Raw genomic sequence first — 16159 nt, 5'->3', positions numbered from 1 at the left:
TGGAGCCAGGTGTGCCATGCCATTTGAGGGAGCCTGGGGGGAACCCAGCTGCAGTAGCTCAGAGAATGGGGATAAGGGCAAGACCCCCTTCCAGGGAGAAGGAACAGGAGCATGAAAGCCGGGGCCGGGGGAGCTGTCCCCCCCCCCCCCCACGGGGCACCGAGGCCGTGACCTGGGCTGCAGCGTGGGTCTCACTCCCAGCTCTTCCCCTGTCTTCTCAGCTGCTCCTCTTCCCTGACCGTGAGCCACCAGCCACTCAGACGGGTACCATCCCTCAACGTGGGCACGGGGGCAGCGCAGCCTGCGGCCAGGGGTCTGCTGGGGCCCCTAGTTGGGGGGGCGAGTGGGGGGAGGCACGAGGAGGGGGAAGAGATGACGCCGGCACTGGAGGAACGCAGAGTCCCCAGGCTGGCTGAGGAGGTCCTGGTAATGCAGCGGCCAGGTGGAGAGGGCCACGTCCCAGTGCACCAGGGCGCCTCCGTGCAGGGCTGGGCAGCTGGCCACAGGCCCCCTCCCCCACCGTGAGTGCCGGGCTCATCTTCACGCACGCGGCCTCTGCGTGTCATCTGAGACGGTGAAACGCACCGCTTTGTCCACAGGACTGAGCTGGAAGCGCCTGTCCGGGGCAAGAGTCCATGGAGCTGGGCCACCGAACAGGTAGGGGCGGACCAGGGGCTGCGAATGCCCGGCCGGGCCCTCTGGAGGGAGCCCACCCCGGGACAGCAGGGAGCTGGCCGCTCTCCTGACCCCTGCGGCCATTACTTCCTGGGGTGGGGTGGGAGGAGGGGGAGGGGGTGCTCTTGGAAGACCAAGCAGGTCTTAGGGACAGGGGCTGTACTGAGAACAGGGAGGATTTTGGTGCAGGGGGTGGGGTGGGCTGCAGCGGGTTCCGGCGCCGAGTGGAAGGTGGCTGTGGCTGGCGGGTGGGACAGGGAGACGTAGCCCAGTGGGGCTGGGGCACACTCCTGCTGGAAGCTCCCATGGGTACCCTGAAGGCCCTGGGGCCCGGGTGAAAGCTCAGACAGGAGGCCCAGGAATCTGCATTATTAATGAGCACCCTGGTGATTCTGATGCGCAAACCCTGCTGCCCGGGGGCCTCGTGGGCTCACCGTAGCAAGTGAGGCCAAGCTGCAGTGACTTCTCCCTTTGTCTCCTTATTTCTCCCCCTGCCTCTGTGTCTGCTTCCTGCCCACACCCTCCTTCCTTCATCTGCCCATCTGCAGGAACCGCCAACCTGACCAGCGCCCCTCCGCAGGACGCGGAGCCCTGGAGAACCTCCTGCAGCTCCTTGGACGTCTCCAGGTTCAAGCACCAGGCCCCGGGCAGTGCAGGCAGCACCCTGGGGCAGGGCCACCTGGAGGAGATCCGGCCCCCGCCCCCGACCCCCGTCAGCAGGGGTTCTCCGGGGAAGAAGGGGGGTTTCAGACCCTCCTCGAGAGAGAGCGAGGGCTCCTTGCGAGAAGAGGCGCGGTGGCAGGAAGACCCCAGCGCCAAGTCCCAGGACCAGAGCAGCCCACCCGCACCCCCGCAGGGCAGCGTCATTCCTGACAACATTCGCCACAAGTTCGGGAGCACGGTGGTGCAGGAGCTGGTCTCCGAGGAGCAGGTGGCAAGGCCGGGCCGCAGGGGGCGGGGCGGCTGAAGGATTCCATGTGAGCCTCCTTAGAGGAGGACACGGAAGACGCCTGCGCGGAGTGCAGTCCTCTTAGTAACAGCATCAGGAAGCGGTGCTAACTGAGCACCTGCTATGTGCCGGGCCCTGTGCCCTGCTGACACTCACTTAATCCCCACCACCACCAGGGGGCGCTGTCTTCATCCCCATGTAGTGGATAAGGAACCCAAAGCTTAGAGGGGTTACGGAAGTTCACCCAATTCGGCCAGTTGCTGGGACGAGGGTCCCCACCAGGCTGGCGGATCTCGAAGCCCTACAAGTAGGGAAACCGAGGCCCAGGAGTAGACCCTTGCCAGTGTCAGCAGCTGGCAAATGGCACAGCTGGGGCTCAAACACAGGTTTCCTGCCTCCAGGGCCAGGACTCAGCTTCTCTGAGCCTCAGTTTCCCCCTTGGCCTCAGGGAAAGCTGAGGGCCCACCTGGAGCTGGCTGGTGTGAGGGCCCCGCTGCAGGGGGCCAGCCAGGGCCTGGGGCTCCTCAGCTGTGTGACCTGAGGGACTCTGACCACCCGAGACCCAGTTTCTCACCTGTAAAACGGCACGAGTAGTGTCGCCCTCTATAGACCGCTCCTGGCGCTGCACTTAGTAGGTGCTCAATGCTGAGAGGAGGCTTTTGACAGTGAACATCCTGGAAGCCCGGGGTGGAGGCGGAGGGTGGGGGCAGGGGCCCCGGGGTGGGGGTGTTGGTCGAGGGCTTTCAGGCTGAGCTTGGGTGGGGTCTGCGGGAGGAGGGCTGGAGGGTGGGGTGCGGGTGGCTTGCCCCTGCTTTCCGTCCTATGCCTGCTCCCTGCCTCCCCACGCAGGCTCAGAGGGCCATCGGCGAAGTCGCGGAGGGCCAGAGGAGGGTGAGCTCATGGCCCAGCAGGACCCAGAGCCCCGTGGAAATCTCCTCCATCTTCTCGGACTACTACGATCTGGGCTACAACATGCGCTCCAACCTGTTCCAAGGTCAGGCCAAGGGCAAGGCTGAGGGCTGTGGGCACCCACGGTCCCCAAGGCCTAGGGTGCGTCCACCCCGCCTGGGGGTCTCGGGCCCTCATTTCACACCCCTGCGCCGAGCAGGTGTGGAAGCGTCTGTCCTTGCTGTCAGTCACTCCCCGCCTGGCATGAGCCCCTCAGGCTCCTGGCACCTCTGGGCTCTTCTCTACCAGTGGGAGGCCCGGGTACCTCTGGCCTGGGCACCTTTGGTCTCAGTGACCATGCCAGGTTTCTAGGGTTGAAAGTTCAGCCCAGCTACTCCCCAGCCGGGTGCGGCCCATGGCAGGCTCCTGAGCTCTCTGCGCCTCAGCGGCCTCCGGGGCACTGCGGGATGCCTCCCACGTCTCCTCCTCCTGGCTCAGGTCCCTGTCGCCTGAGGAACCAGACGCCCACTGGAAGCCTGTCTGGGTTTTTCCTTTGAGCTCAGAACAGGGGTGGTGCCCTGTGCAAGCCAGGACATGGCCCAGGCTGTCGCCTCTCGGGGCCCCAGAAATCCTACCTTCCAATTCTCACCTCGTGCTTCTGACACAGAATCTTAGAATGTCCACATACACATACAAACAATCCTTTAAAATCAGCACAGCCCGCTGGAACTGTGCCAAGGGCGTACTGGCTACAGCTCACAAGAGTCCATTGTTAAATTTTCCTGAACCGATTGGCACAGAACTGCTGGGTTAAAATTGGCCCCGGCGTCAGTGTTTCTACTCTGGAGATTGACAGGTGCTCTGAGCCAGGGCTGCACCCTGCAGTGTGTCCCCTGCACCTGTCCCTCGGACTCACCCGCCCTGGGACCAGCCTTTGCACTAGCTGTGGAGGGAATGGCAGAACTCAGAAGCAGCCCAGGTGGGAGGCCACCGTAGGTCTTTCCTCTGAGGGGCAAAGCCAACCCAGAGCCACAAGCAGAAGAATGACGCTGTTTGGCTTTGGTGAGTGGGTTGCTCCTGTTGCTGTGTTGAGAATAGGTGCAGGGGCGCTGGGGCAGAGACAGGAAGACCAGTGCAGAAAACCCAGGTGGGCAGATGGCGGAGGCTCGGTGTCGGGAGCTGGGCTGGTGCACTGTGCCATTTTGCAGGGCGCCGTCATACAATATGGGAGCAGGCGGCCTGACAGGATAGGAGTCAGCGCGGTGCGGCGCCAGCCGCATATGCTCGTGATGGATCTGGCGTGTCCGGGGGGTGGGGAATGAAGGTTGATTTCCGGGTGTTTGACCTGAAGAACAGGAAGGGCGGCCTTGCTGTTCACTTGGTCCGAGAGCAGGTTCCAGGAGGGACGGGTTGAAGAAATCCTCTCCCGTGCTGAGTCACGGAGATAAGCTTTTAGGTGGCGTCTGGAAAACACTGGGCTTTGCTTTTCACATGGAAATCTTTAATCCCCGTGGAGTCGGGTCCATTTTCCGTGTGAAGTAGACCTTCGTCTGCAACCCGATCGTCTCAGGACCTGGTGTTCCGCCTTCCCCAGCCGCCGGCTGCACGGCTTTGCTGTCCATCAAGCGCCTGCTTGTGCACGCATCGGTTTCCGCCCACTACTGCACTTTAATTGCCGAGGTGTTATAAGTAGTCTGGGGCCTGATCGGAGGACACACACCTCCTCCCTCTACAAGTTGATGCTTGGTCTTTCAGATTCTTCCTCTCTCTGTGTCAGCTTCAGAGCAGCTTGTCAATTTCCACGAACCCCCTGGTGGGTTTGACTAGAGATACATTCACTCTCCAGCGTGCTGTAGGGCAGGCGTCGGCTTCGGGAGCCCGGATTCTCCAATCCATAAATGCGCTAAGTAGCCACACTCATTCCAATCTCTCTTCAGTCTCTGTCAAGAATGTTTTGCTTTGTTTTGGGAAAACTGCTGAGCTTTCGGACTGCTGCTTATTGCTAGTGCTGTCTTCTTCAAGACGCCATTTCCGGCTTTGCTGCCGGTGCGCACGGATGCTTGGGACTGGGCTTGTTCTGTGTCCATTTTCTCCCGTTCGCCCAGTAATTCCAACAATCTTACAGTCTTTGGGGCCTCTTCTTCTTTTAAGATTTATTTATTTATTTGAAAGGCAGAGTTACAGAGAGGCAGAGAGAGAGAGAGAGAGAGAGAGGTCTTCCATCTGCTGGTTCACTCTCCAGATGGCTGCAACATCTGGAGCTGCACCAAACCAAAGCCAGGAGCCAGGAGCTTCTTCCTGGTCTCCCATGTGGGTGCAGGGGCCCAAGGACTTGGGCCATCTTCTACTCTTTCCCAGGCCACAGCAGAGAGCTGGACGGGAAGTGGAGCAGCCGGGACTAGAACCGGTGCCTATACGGGATGCTGGCACTGCAGACCAGAGCTTTAACCTGCTATGCCACAGCACCGGCCCCTAGGGCTTCTTTTGAAAAATGATAGTGGCCACACTTAGATAACATGAACAATTTAAAAAAAAAGAGAGAGATTTACTTACTTGAAAGGTAGAGTTACAGAGAGAATGAGAGAGAGAGAGAGAGAGGATCTCCCATCTACTGGTTTACTCCCCAAATGGCTGCAATGGCTTGTAGGGCTGGTCCAAGCTGAAGCCAGGAGCCAGGAGATCTATCCAGGTCTCCCACGTGGTTACAGGGGCCATCTTCTGCTGCTTTCCCAGGCACATTTGCAGGGAGCTGGATCAGAAGTGGAGCAGCCAGCTCTGCTGTGGCCCGGGAGTGCAGTGGAGGATGGCCCAAGTACTTGGGCCTTGCTCCCCATGGGAGACCAGGAGAAGCACCTGGCTCCTGCCATCAGATCAGCGCGGTGCGCCGGCCGCAGCGCGCCACCCGCGGCGGCCATTGGAGGGTGAACCAACGACAAAGGAAGACCTTTCTCTCTGTCTCTCTCTCTCTCTCACTGTCCACTCTGCCTGTCAAAAAAAAAAAAAAAAAAAAAGAAGTGGAAAAAAAGAAGTGGAGCAGCCGGGACTCCAAGCAAACCAGCACTGGTATGGGTTGCCGGTGCCGCAGCTGGTGGGTTAGCCAGTGCACCACAGTGCTAGCCCTCTATTTTTTGGACACACCTCGGCTTTCCTTCTTCCCAACCTAAATTGTCCCTACCACTACTACCCTGCCTGTGCTTTTAGTGGTTCCTCTTGACATTGTCACCCTGGAGTCGGGAGACCAACGTTAACGAAGGTGTTCAAGTGTTCCTCTAACTCTAAGCGTCTTAGAAGGCTTGGGCTGCGAGTCCTCTCCCACACCCTCCTGGGCCTGCGCGCTGCCTCCACAGATTTTTAGCTGCGCAGAAGCTGAGCGGTGTTCTCGCGGAGCCTGGAGCTGCGGTGTCTGGGTCGGAGCCCCGGGCCTTTCACCACCAGCTGTGCAGCTTTGGACAAGTTGCTCAGTGTCTCTGTGCCCCATTGGCCTCCCCGTAATAACGACATCTACTCTTGGGGTGACAGAAGTGCGGCGTGCGGCTCGCGGGAAGCGCCCAGAAGTGTGCTAGGTGGATCCCCACCATCTCAGCTCCCCGCGGCCGGCGGTGTTGGGGCCCCTTCCTCGGTACGGATGGTGCTGTTTAGTGGGTGCGTACTTAGGAGAACCCCCATCCCTTTCCTTCTCACGTCCGGGTCTTCCTCCTGGGCTCACTTCCGGAAGTTAGGTGTAGTGGGGGCCGTTGGTGGGGGTGGGCTCTGCCAGCACGGTCTGCCTGGCGGCGGTGCTGGGAACATGGCTGCTCGGCTGTTTTCCATCAGCACTCGGGTCTGGCCCCGGTTCCTCTGTCTCCGGGGGCTCACCCCCGCAGTTAGGCCGGCCGGTCTCTGGCTCCCTCCTCCCTGCACCACGTGTAAAGCCCCCGGGTCCCTGCTGCTCTCAAGCTGCCTCGGCTGTGCCTACGGAAGGAATTCCCTTTCCTCATCCTCGCTGGGGGATTACGGTTCTGGGCTCTAAGAACCGGCATCGCGCATCCGTTCTGGGGAGATGTCAGCCGGGGACGTCCCACCGACCGGACCGCCTCTGCCCACTTCCTCCTCGCGCAGCCTGCGCCTGGGCAGCGCCTTCGCGCTCGCTTCTCCCACCGCTTCCCGCCCTGCGCTGCGGCTCTGCAGCTGTAGCTCCCGGGTCCCCACGTCCTCTCCGCTGTGACTGATCTGCCGCGTTCGCTGTCCACTGAGTCTCCTTTTCGGCTTTGATGACAGCAGTTTTCAAACCTCGGGGGGAGCCAAGCGCATGGCTTAATCAACAGGCTTTGCACACGACACCAGCCTCCACATGACCGGAGCACAGCCGAGCCTGGGTCTTTGTTTTTAAAGATTTATTTATTTATTTGAAAGGCAGGGTTACAGAGAGGCAGAGAGAGAGAGAGAGAGAGAGAGAGAGAGAGAGATCTTCTATCTGCTGGTTCACTCCTCAATTGGTTGCAACAGCCAGAGCTGCGCCAATCCAAAGCCAGGAGCCAGGAGCTTCTCCCGGGTCTCCCATGTGGGTGCAGGGGCCGAAGGATTTGGGCCATCTTCCACTGCTTTCCCAGGCCAAAGCAGAGAGCTGGATCAGAAGAGGAGCAGCCAGGACTCGAACTAGCACCCATATGGGATGCCGGCGCCGCAGGCGGCTTTACCCACTACACCACAGCGCCAGACCCCGATCTTGTTTCGGCTTTCCTCCCATCACCCACCTGTCCACCTCCACTGCAGAGGATTTCAAAGCAAATCCCAGGCATCTTATCACCCTGTACAAGGCTTACCTTCCCACCTTCCCAGGTTGCCTGTCTGATATAGCACTGGCTTGTTTTTACTAACCCGCTTGCTTTTCTGTTTTGTTTCTTTCTGGATAGCCCCTTATTCTTTGCTTATAGGTCCATTCTTTCACGGCCTCAAACCTTAAATGCACTTACTTTACATTCTGGTCATTCAAACGCTTGCCGTCTGTTTAGGATTTGGCCTTCAGCTTGGGGTCCCGACCATGGCGAGCGCTCCCTCGTGCGTTTTCATGGTGTCGCTAGGATACATTTTCAGAAAGCGCAGCCAGCACTTGCCACGTGCCCGCCGCCCCAGGGAACGTCCGAAACTTGATCACCTCTCTGACCTGGCGAGAAAACCGGCTCCCTTTCTGTAGAGGAAGAAACGGAAGCGTAGGGGAGGCTGGGGCTTGTCTGGGCCCCACACCCGACAGAGCAGCGCTTCGGACCCAGACCTGCTTGTCTCGGAGGCCTCCCCCCTTCCAGCCCCCTGCACCACCCACAGCCACGGGAGGCTACGCCAGGTTCAACCGTGGGCTCCCTGGCCCCGGCCTCCTCTAACTTGGGGATTTCTCCGCGGCATTTGTAGGGGCCCCCCAGGAGACTAAGAGCCTCATGAAGGCTTCCTACACGCCGGAGGTGATCGAGAGATCAGTGAGGGACTTGGAACACTGGCACGGCCGGAAGACGGATGACCTGGGTAGGTGGGGAGCGGGGGAGGGGGGGAGGCCGGAGGTGGCTGCGTGGGCCCTGGGGTCCAGTGGGAGGGCTCGGAAGGGGTGCAGGTCACTGCCCGGCCTGGGCACGTGGCAGGCTGCTGGGTGACCCGTGCTGGCTCCTCCCCGGCTCTGCAGGGCGGTGGCACCAGAAGAACGCGATGAACATGCACTTGCAGAAGGCACTGGAAGCGAAGTACGGAGAAAAGAGCAAGTCCAAGGGCGCCAAGTACTAGGTGCGCCGCGGCAGAGGCTGCCCGGCGGGCAGGAGACAGCGCAATAAAGAGAGGCACGTGTCCGAGGTCCCCCGCTGCCTGCTGCTCGCTCTCCACGCGGCCGGGACCCAGGGGCGGGGGTGGGAGAGCAGCTGAGGCAGACAGGAGCCCTGGGGGCTCGGCCCCTCTCCCAGACCTCCCGCTGTGCCCTACACACATGCACACACACACTCATGCACACTCACACATGCTCGCACACATGTTCACACATGCTCACACACAGCCCGTACTAACGCATACACTTGTACACACACATACATACACCCCAACACACACTTACACATACACCTGCACATTCAAACACACAGCTCCCACACACATGCTCTGTCTCACACACACACACACACACACACACACACACACCCCTTCCCCCACAGCAGCAGCAAAGGACAGGATGGCGGAGTGGGGCTCTGCGCCTGGCCCAGTGGGCGTGGCTTCTCCCTGAGGCCCAGTGTGGAGGGGCCCCAGGGTGCACACTGCTGGGTCTCCCCCCGCATGCCTGGCCTGGACACCCATTCCTCCCCCGCAGGCCAGTGGCCTTCAAAGAGTTGACTGCACAAGCCCCTCCCACTCAGGGGTTTGGTCTCATGAATTTCGCACTCCTCCTCCTCCGCCCCACATGCAAAGTGATTGGTTCAGGAATGGGCGTGCGACTGGATTTGGGTCAATGAGATGCAAGGCAAGGCATGAGGGGGTGGAGCTTTCTGGGAGAGCTCTCTGGGCTGGGGGTATTGAGGGCGCCTCCCCCTCTAGGGTACTGAAAAGGGGACCCGTGCAGCCAGCGCAGCGCCCCTGGGAGTCCCGTGAACTTGCTGAGGGGCTCTGTCAACTTGGCCAGAGGCTGCCCACTCTGGACTTATGTAACACGAGGCTGAGAGTCTTCACATTGGTTAAATGGCCGGAAGCGCCCTTAGCCAAGGAGGATCCTGGGAACAGCAAGGGGAGGGGTGGTCTGGGAGGAGGACCCTGGTCGGGCAGCTCTGTCAGTGGGACCCGCAGTGTCCTCCTACCGGGTCTCTAAGTCAGCAGCACAGCCCACGGGTTCCAGGAAGCAGCCTTCCGAGGGGACAAGATTCCCTGTGCACAAATCCTGGCCGGGTCCTGCCCTTGTGGCTGAGGGGTCATAGTGGGAAGCCCAGTCTTTACAGAGGAAAACACACAGGCAGATAACAGCGGGAGCGGCTCACGGGGGACCGTCAGAATCAGTCTCCCACGAGAAGTGTGGGGCTGGGGAAAAACCAAGAGCAAAAGGAAGAATGAAAATCTCCGCTAGGAGTTGGGGAGCCGTGTCCCCACTCTTCCCCGGCCCCTCCTCCCAGAGAACGGGATGGCTTCTTGTTGTGGTTTTTAAGATGTATTTTAAAGGCAAAGTGGAGAGAGAGAGAGAGAGAGAGAGAGCGCTTCCATTTGCAGAGTCACTCCCCAGATGGCTTCCAGTGGCCGTGAATGAAGCCAGGAGCCTGCAGCTCTATCCGGGTCTCCCACGTGGGTGCTGGGGCCCAAGCACTTGGGCCACTTCTGCTCCCTCCCAGGATCTGCGTGAGCAGGAAGCTGGCCTCCAGCGTGGGGAGGGGGCCGGAAGCCAGTCGCTCTGATATGGGACTTGGGCATCCCAAGCGGCTGCCTAACCGCTGGACCAAATGCCCACTCTGCAGATGGCTCCCTCGGGCGGGGCTGAGTCAGGACAGGCGGCCACAGGGAACGAATTTCGCTTCACTCCATATTCGAGCACCGCAGGGCAAGTCCAGCTCAGCCCCTTCTATGGGGGCTCACGGCCGTAAGCACAGCTCCTGGAGCTGCGGAAGATTCTGTCATTGTCACCACTGTTCTGACATTCGCCCGTAGCTTTCTCATCACACATAAGAATCACAGGATTTTTTAAAAATAAAGATTTATTTATTTATTCAAGAGGCAGAGTTACAGAGAGAGGGAGAACAGAGAGAGAGGTCTCCCATCCACTGGATCACTCCGCAAAGACAGCAATGGCTGGAGCTGGGCCGATCCGAAGCCGAGAGCCAGGAGCTTCTTCCGGGTCTCCCATATGGATACAGGGGCCCAAGCACTTGGGCCATCTTCTACTGCTTTTCTAGGCTATAGCAGAGAGCAGGATCGGAAGTGGAGCAGGGGCCGGTGCTGTGTCATAATGTGTAAAGCTGCCGCCTGCAGTGCTGGCATCCCATATTGGTGCTGGTTCGAGACCCAGCTGCTCCACTTCTGAACCAGCTCTCTGCTATGGCCTGGGAAAGTAGTGGAAGAGGGACCATTTTAAAAAAGACTTTATTTATTTGAGAGGCAGAGTTACAGACAGAGAGAGAGGTCTTCCATCCACTGATTCACTCCCCAAATGGCCCCAACGGCTTGGCTGATCCGAAGCCAGGAGCTTCTTCCAGGAATCCACGTGGGTGCAGGGTCTGAAAGACTTGGGCCATCTTCTACTGTTTTCCCAGGCCATAGCAGAGAGCTGGATCAGAAGAGGAGCAGCTGGGACTCTAACCGGCGCCCATGTGGGATGCCGGCGCTGCAGGTGGAGGCTTAGGCCAATATGCCGCAGCGCTGGCTGCAGGGACCAGGTTTTACGTAGCATTAACTCCTGGAGTGGAAGACTCATTCAAGCTGTGCCTTGCTTTCCCCCAGTGATTCAGATCCTTCTTCATACCGTCTCTCACTCCCCAGTGTCACTGAAGAGACTTGAATAACCGCATAGGATGCTGTAACGGAGACACAGGGGAGCGGCCCCGACGGCTGGAATCCCAGTCCAGCTCGCCCCCTAGTGGCAATACCTCCACATTGCAGGCCGGGAACTTAGACATAAAATATCCCCAGGGTGCGGTCTGAGGAGGAGACCTAGAGACGCTTGAACGGCATCTTTGTAACCACGCCTTTCCTGGCCCCCACTCACAGATCCACTTTCTAGATGAGGAAACTGAGGCCCACTGGAACGAATTGATGTTGAATCTGGACGTGAGCATGTTGTCCGGGCGCCTGCTTTGCGGCTCTGATCCTGTTCACTCTCCCAGAAGTGGAGACTCCTGTAGTGAACGGGAACTCGCAGCGGCTGCAGAAAACCTGGAGGGGATCCCCGTGCAGTACGGGGAGGGAGGAGGCTCCGATCCCTGTGGAAACCTCCTCGCTGGGGGGCCTGGCTCTCGTCTCCAGACAGGGAGGGGGCAATTCCGTCCCGTTTGGAGAGGCGTCACCTGGGGGAGTGCATGCAGTAGGTGCTCATTCTCGTCCCTCCTCCAGGCCTGAGGTTTCCCAAGCACGCTTCTAAGAGCACCGCCACACGTGAATGGAGTCCTGCGGGAAACTGTCCCATTGCCATTTGGATTTGAATTGCGCAGGCTCAAACAGCACCATACGGGTAGACGTCTTTGGTGTGATACTCCTCCGAGCCTTGGTTATGTTGAAGGTCATGGTGGCAAATTACGGAGAGTGAACTCTCACTGCTCCCCCGGCACGGGCAGAGCCCCATCGCTGGCTGTGGCTGCAGCTGAGTGGCAGGTCAAGAGGCCTGGGAGGACAGCCCTGGGCTGAGGGGTGGGTTAGGCGGCCACACGTGCAAACCACGATGCCGTAATTGGACGGGCTGGCCACTTTCTCCTCTGGCTGATGACGTCGGCTCTCCCTGTCCGTAGAGCTTCACCTCACTGGGTTTGACACCTGCCAATCAGAGATGTCTGGGAGAAGCCTTGGGTCTGCACCGCACACGTGTGGACTTTCTGGGCTTGTGGCTCCTCCCCAGACCACGCAGCACCTACTTCCATAGCATTTGCATTTTATTAGCTGCTGTAAACGATCTGGAGACGATTTAAAGTATGCGAATGGGAGGGTGCGCTCAGTTCCTATGCAAATCCAGGATTCTGATATCCAAGGGGGGTCCTGGCACCAGATTGCCTGGGATAGGAAAAGAAATCTGCGCTCTGGGCAGGAGGCGAGGCTGGCACTGCTCGGGGCAGGTGTGTGAGGGCTTCCCAGCCTCCCTGAGCCGGCTTCTCTGGGTTGCAACAAGCAAGCTGGGTTGGGTGCTCTGTCCGGGGCAGAGGCAGGGGCCGAGCCTGGTCCACTCTCAGTCCAGGCTCCCTATTTGCCGAGTGCCTGCTACCACAAGTGTTGGCCACCGTAGCTGAGGCGGGAATGAGTAGTCCTGGCTCCAGGGTGTGACAGCAAGGGACCCAGGTGAGGCTAAGACCAGGGAGCGAGGGGGACAGGAGAGGAGGGGGCAGGCTGGAGGCTGGAAGTCCAACTCCTGGGGCGTTCTGGGTGGGAGCACTCCAGCCCACAGGTGACTGGGGTCAATTTGCAGAGTAGAACCTTCCAGACCTCCTGGAGGAAGGGACTCGGTGACCACGGGCCCTGTAAGGTCGGAGGAGTCCATGCCTGGACCCCTGCTCCCCGCCATTGCCCGCAGTGCGTCCCGTCTGGCTGTCTCAAGCCTGGGGCCCACCACACCCTGGTGACCAAGGCCCTTCCCTGCGTTCCTCTCAGCCTGCAACCTCTGCAGGCTGCTCCCTTGGTTTGGTTTTGTTTCTGGATGGGTCTGTTGACCCCATGGCCACAGGCGTAGCCCCCCGCTTCCCCAGCCTCCTTGCCACGGTTACCATGGAGAAGTCGAGTCACCAAGGCTTTGGCTGCCATCCGGAACCCGGCCACAAGGTGAGCCCTGGAGAACAGCAGCCGGCCCTGAGAATGCCCTTCACAGGCGCTATCTCACTCCATCATCTCCGCCCACTGTACAGGTGCAGAGGTGGAGGCCCAGAGAGGCTGGGTGAGTTGCTCAAGGCCACACAGCGAGTGCCGGAGCTTGGACTTGAATATAGGTGCTGTGAGCCTGCAGTGCGTGGGGGACATGGACCACGGCAGGGGGAGTGGCGCCACGGGAGGAAGTCCACGGGGAGCTCCCCCTCCCTGCGGCTCTGTAAACTCCTCCTGCGATGAAGTGCTGGGGAGCTTTGAAAGCCGGGGAGGGAGGAGAGGAACTGCCGATGCCGTTGCTGAGATCCGGGCCACAGCCGGGCCAGCTTTGCGAGGCCACACCGCCGGAGGCTCCCTCCCAGGCAGCTGTCTCTGACCGTGAACCTGAAGCCGTTTGACCCTTGTGTTCCCGCCCCAAAGATGAGCATGAGGGCAAAGGCTGGAACGTCTTCGGCGATCCTCTCCTTTACACGTTGCACACTCTGATTAAACAAGCAGGGAAACCGAGGCACACATGGAGAGTGCGGTGACTCGCCAATGCCCCAAGGCGAGTGGCAGGAAGACCTGGACTGAACGCAGGTCTCTCGGCTTCCCACACGGGGCCGCGTCTGAGCTCGCTGCCCTTGCTAAGTCCGTCCAGGATCCTCCCTCCAAGGCAGGCTCCGCACCCCGCCAGCCCCGGGCTGCTCATCTGTACAGTGGGGCCAGTCAGGACGCTGGGGAGAGCGCACTGACCGCGGGAGGGCCTGGCACGGAGCAGGCACTGGCTTAACGCCGCGCAGTGTCGGTACGTCCCACTCAGCCTGCTGCCCAGAGCATTGCCAAGAACAAACGGAGGCAGGAAAGAGGCAGACACACTTCCGCTCCGAAGCCGCAGAGGTGAGGGGGGATGCAGGCCGCACGCCGGCTCCGGGCGGGGGCTGGGCAGGGCTCTGCCTGCAGGAGACGGATAAGCAGGCTGCCCTGCCCAGTGCCCTTGACCTCTGCCCGCTGGGTCAGTAGAGAGAAAGCAACGAGCAAGCAAACCTAAACCTTCCAATCCACTCTGGAATAGCCCCTGGGGACAGAGCCCTGCGGGCTGGGGTGAGCCGAGGCGGGGGTCCCTGCAAGCAGTCCCCAGGGACAGGGGTCCCTGTGCAAGCAAGGGTTCCTGGCACAGCGAGAGACAGGCAGAAGGAGCCAGCACAGTGCACATAATGCATCAAATTGCCACTCAGTCCCCAGACAGCTCTGGGGAGCCACGTGGACTCCATTCCTGCGTGCTCGCCCCACCGAAGGGCGCTGGGGGAGAGCTGCTCAGGGTGGGGGCACCACCGTCCAGGCTCTGCAGCCTGGGGCAAGCTCGGGTCCCTGGCCGAGGGAGCCGGGTCGGGTGCTGGCGGCAGGTGTCCGGTGGAGTGGCTGGATTGGCGAGGGCGGCAGGGCTCGCGGGGTCCCGAGTTTCGGTTCTCGCACCCTGCTCCTCTCTGCCCGATAGGAGAGCGTGAGTTTTCTGACTCAGAGCCAGGCCGGCAGGTAGGCGGAGAAGGGCTAGGAAGAGCAGCAGAAGCAGATGGGACACCCTGGAGCTACTTTTCCCGAGAGGCTGGGGCGGGGCGGCAGGCAGTGGGGCGATGGCTGCTGGGTTCCCATCGGTGACCCCACGGGAAGTGCAGCTGCCATCTGTGTCTTCCGAGTTTGGGGACTGCCGGGTAAGCAGCACGGTGACAGGAGTCTGAGCACGATTTGCAAACTGGTCTACTGGGGCTCAGCCTGAAGCAGTGGCCTCCTGTCCTCGTTAGGCATCCGACCGACCAGCAGGGGGCAGAAGCGAGCCCTTTCTGATAGAGGTGACCAGGCACAAGGACAAAACTACAGCGGGCGATCAGTGTCAAAGAGACCGGGCCCCCTGTGTCTGCCCCCGGTCATCGTCTAAGTTGGGGTTCTGTCCCCCCAAAGAAGCCCTGTCCTGCTGAGCTCAGTTCAGGTCCTCGAGCCGGGACGCCTGGCTTGTAGCAGACTCTAGGGGGCAGCGCAAGGATGGGGAGTGTGCGTCTGTCACGGAGACCTGGCTGAGAGAGGGCGTGGGGGGCTGAGGGGAGGTGAGGCCGGGCCGGGCTTTCCCGGCGGGCGTATCGGCGGGAGGCTGGGCTGTGCTCGCTGAAGCCGACTGGTACTTGGTCGCCGCCCAGCAGAGACCAGAGGCTCTCACCACCCCGGACACAGACACCTGCTCTCTCCCGCGCTCAGTGGGGGAATTCCGGAAGTTACTGCAGAAGGAAGTAAAGCAAACTTATTTTGGTGCAAAAGATTTTGAAACATGTGCGTGGCTTTTTTCTGAATATGCATGTCCCACAAACTTTTTTTTTTTAAAGGATTTATTTATTTGAAAGGCAGAGTGAGAGAGAGAGATGGTCCATCCACCGGTTGACTCCCCAATTGGCTGCGATGGCCAGGGCTCAGCCAGGCTGAAGCCAGGAGCCAATCAGGTCTCCCACGTGGTGCAGGGACCCACGTGCTTGACCACGCCGGCTGCTGCCTCCCAGGGTGTACGCACACCAGCAGGCAGCTGGGATGGCCAGCAGACCTGGACTTGAACCCAGGATGGGCCATGGGCGTCCCAGGTGGCTTCGTGAACACTGCACCAGTGCCTACCCCCTCTTGATTCCATGCTGCACTGACATTGGGAAGTGAGCTGGCACACATGGACACACACGCGGGAACCTGTGCCTGGTCACCAGTGCAAATGTGTAGACACAGGTGCACACTCACTTGCACAAACAGGCGTACAGGACATGGCACATCCACACCAATACCCTGTGTGCACAAGCGGCACACTCAGAAGCACCCACGCTTGGTTTACGTCTCTACAGTTAGGTTCTGAAACCCTTCATGGCTTCTGAACCAGGGCTTCCAACGTCCGCTTTGCACACTAAGGGGCGCTGGCAGGAAGTCTCGAGTAATGTCTACGTCAGACCGCTAGGTGGCAGCACAGTGCAGAGCCCAGCCTCCGCAGAGGCCAGGGAGGAGGAGGGGGTTTTGGGGAGGAAGCTGCCTTGCGGGTGACATCAATCCTTTTCCAGAAGGCACGGAGGCCTCCCAGAGCAGCGGCTCCCAGGGGCCGCTCATCTCGTCCATTCCTCTGTCAGTTCCCTTTGAATAGTTTTCTTGGTAAAAATGAAGGTGGCG

General features: G+C 60.1%; 1 protein-coding gene across 1 annotated transcript; it reads left to right on the top strand.

Annotated features, from left to right (window-relative positions):
• Window positions 1-596: 596 nt before the first annotated feature.
• On the top strand, window positions 597-8329 carry CIMIP4 (ciliary microtubule inner protein 4). The gene is made up of 5 exons (XM_002711431.6): window positions 597-657; window positions 1224-1606; window positions 2474-2618; window positions 7898-8008; window positions 8163-8329. The coding sequence occupies exons 1-5, from the start codon at window positions 636-638 to the stop codon at window positions 8258-8260; spliced, it is 759 nt and encodes a 252-aa protein (XP_002711477.4). The 5' UTR covers window positions 597-635; the 3' UTR covers window positions 8261-8329.
• Window positions 8330-16159: the final 7830 nt, after the last annotated feature.

This window comes from Oryctolagus cuniculus, chromosome 11 (assembly GCF_051225735.1).
Source record: "Oryctolagus cuniculus isolate XC-2025 breed Fujian yellow rabbit chromosome 11, ASM5122573v1, whole genome shotgun sequence".
Classification (NCBI taxonomy): Eukaryota; Metazoa; Chordata; class Mammalia; order Lagomorpha; family Leporidae; genus Oryctolagus; species Oryctolagus cuniculus.
Note: the sequence above shows the minus strand (reverse complement) of the source record. Positions and strands in the feature narration are given on the sequence as shown.

What these genes read in the sequence shown, in the direction of transcription:
- CIMIP4 (XM_002711431.6), top strand. Translation starts at nt 636, where the DNA reads ATGGAGCTGGGCCACCGAACAG. An exon ending in GGAGCTGGGCCACCGAACAG is followed by an intron (nt 658 to 1,223) that starts GTAGGGGCGGAC and finishes GCCCATCTGCAG; the next exon opens with GAACCGCCAACCTGACCAGC. An exon ending in CCGGAAGACGGATGACCTGG is followed by an intron (nt 8,009 to 8,162) that starts GTAGGTGGGGAG and finishes CCGGCTCTGCAG; the next exon opens with GGCGGTGGCACCAGAAGAAC.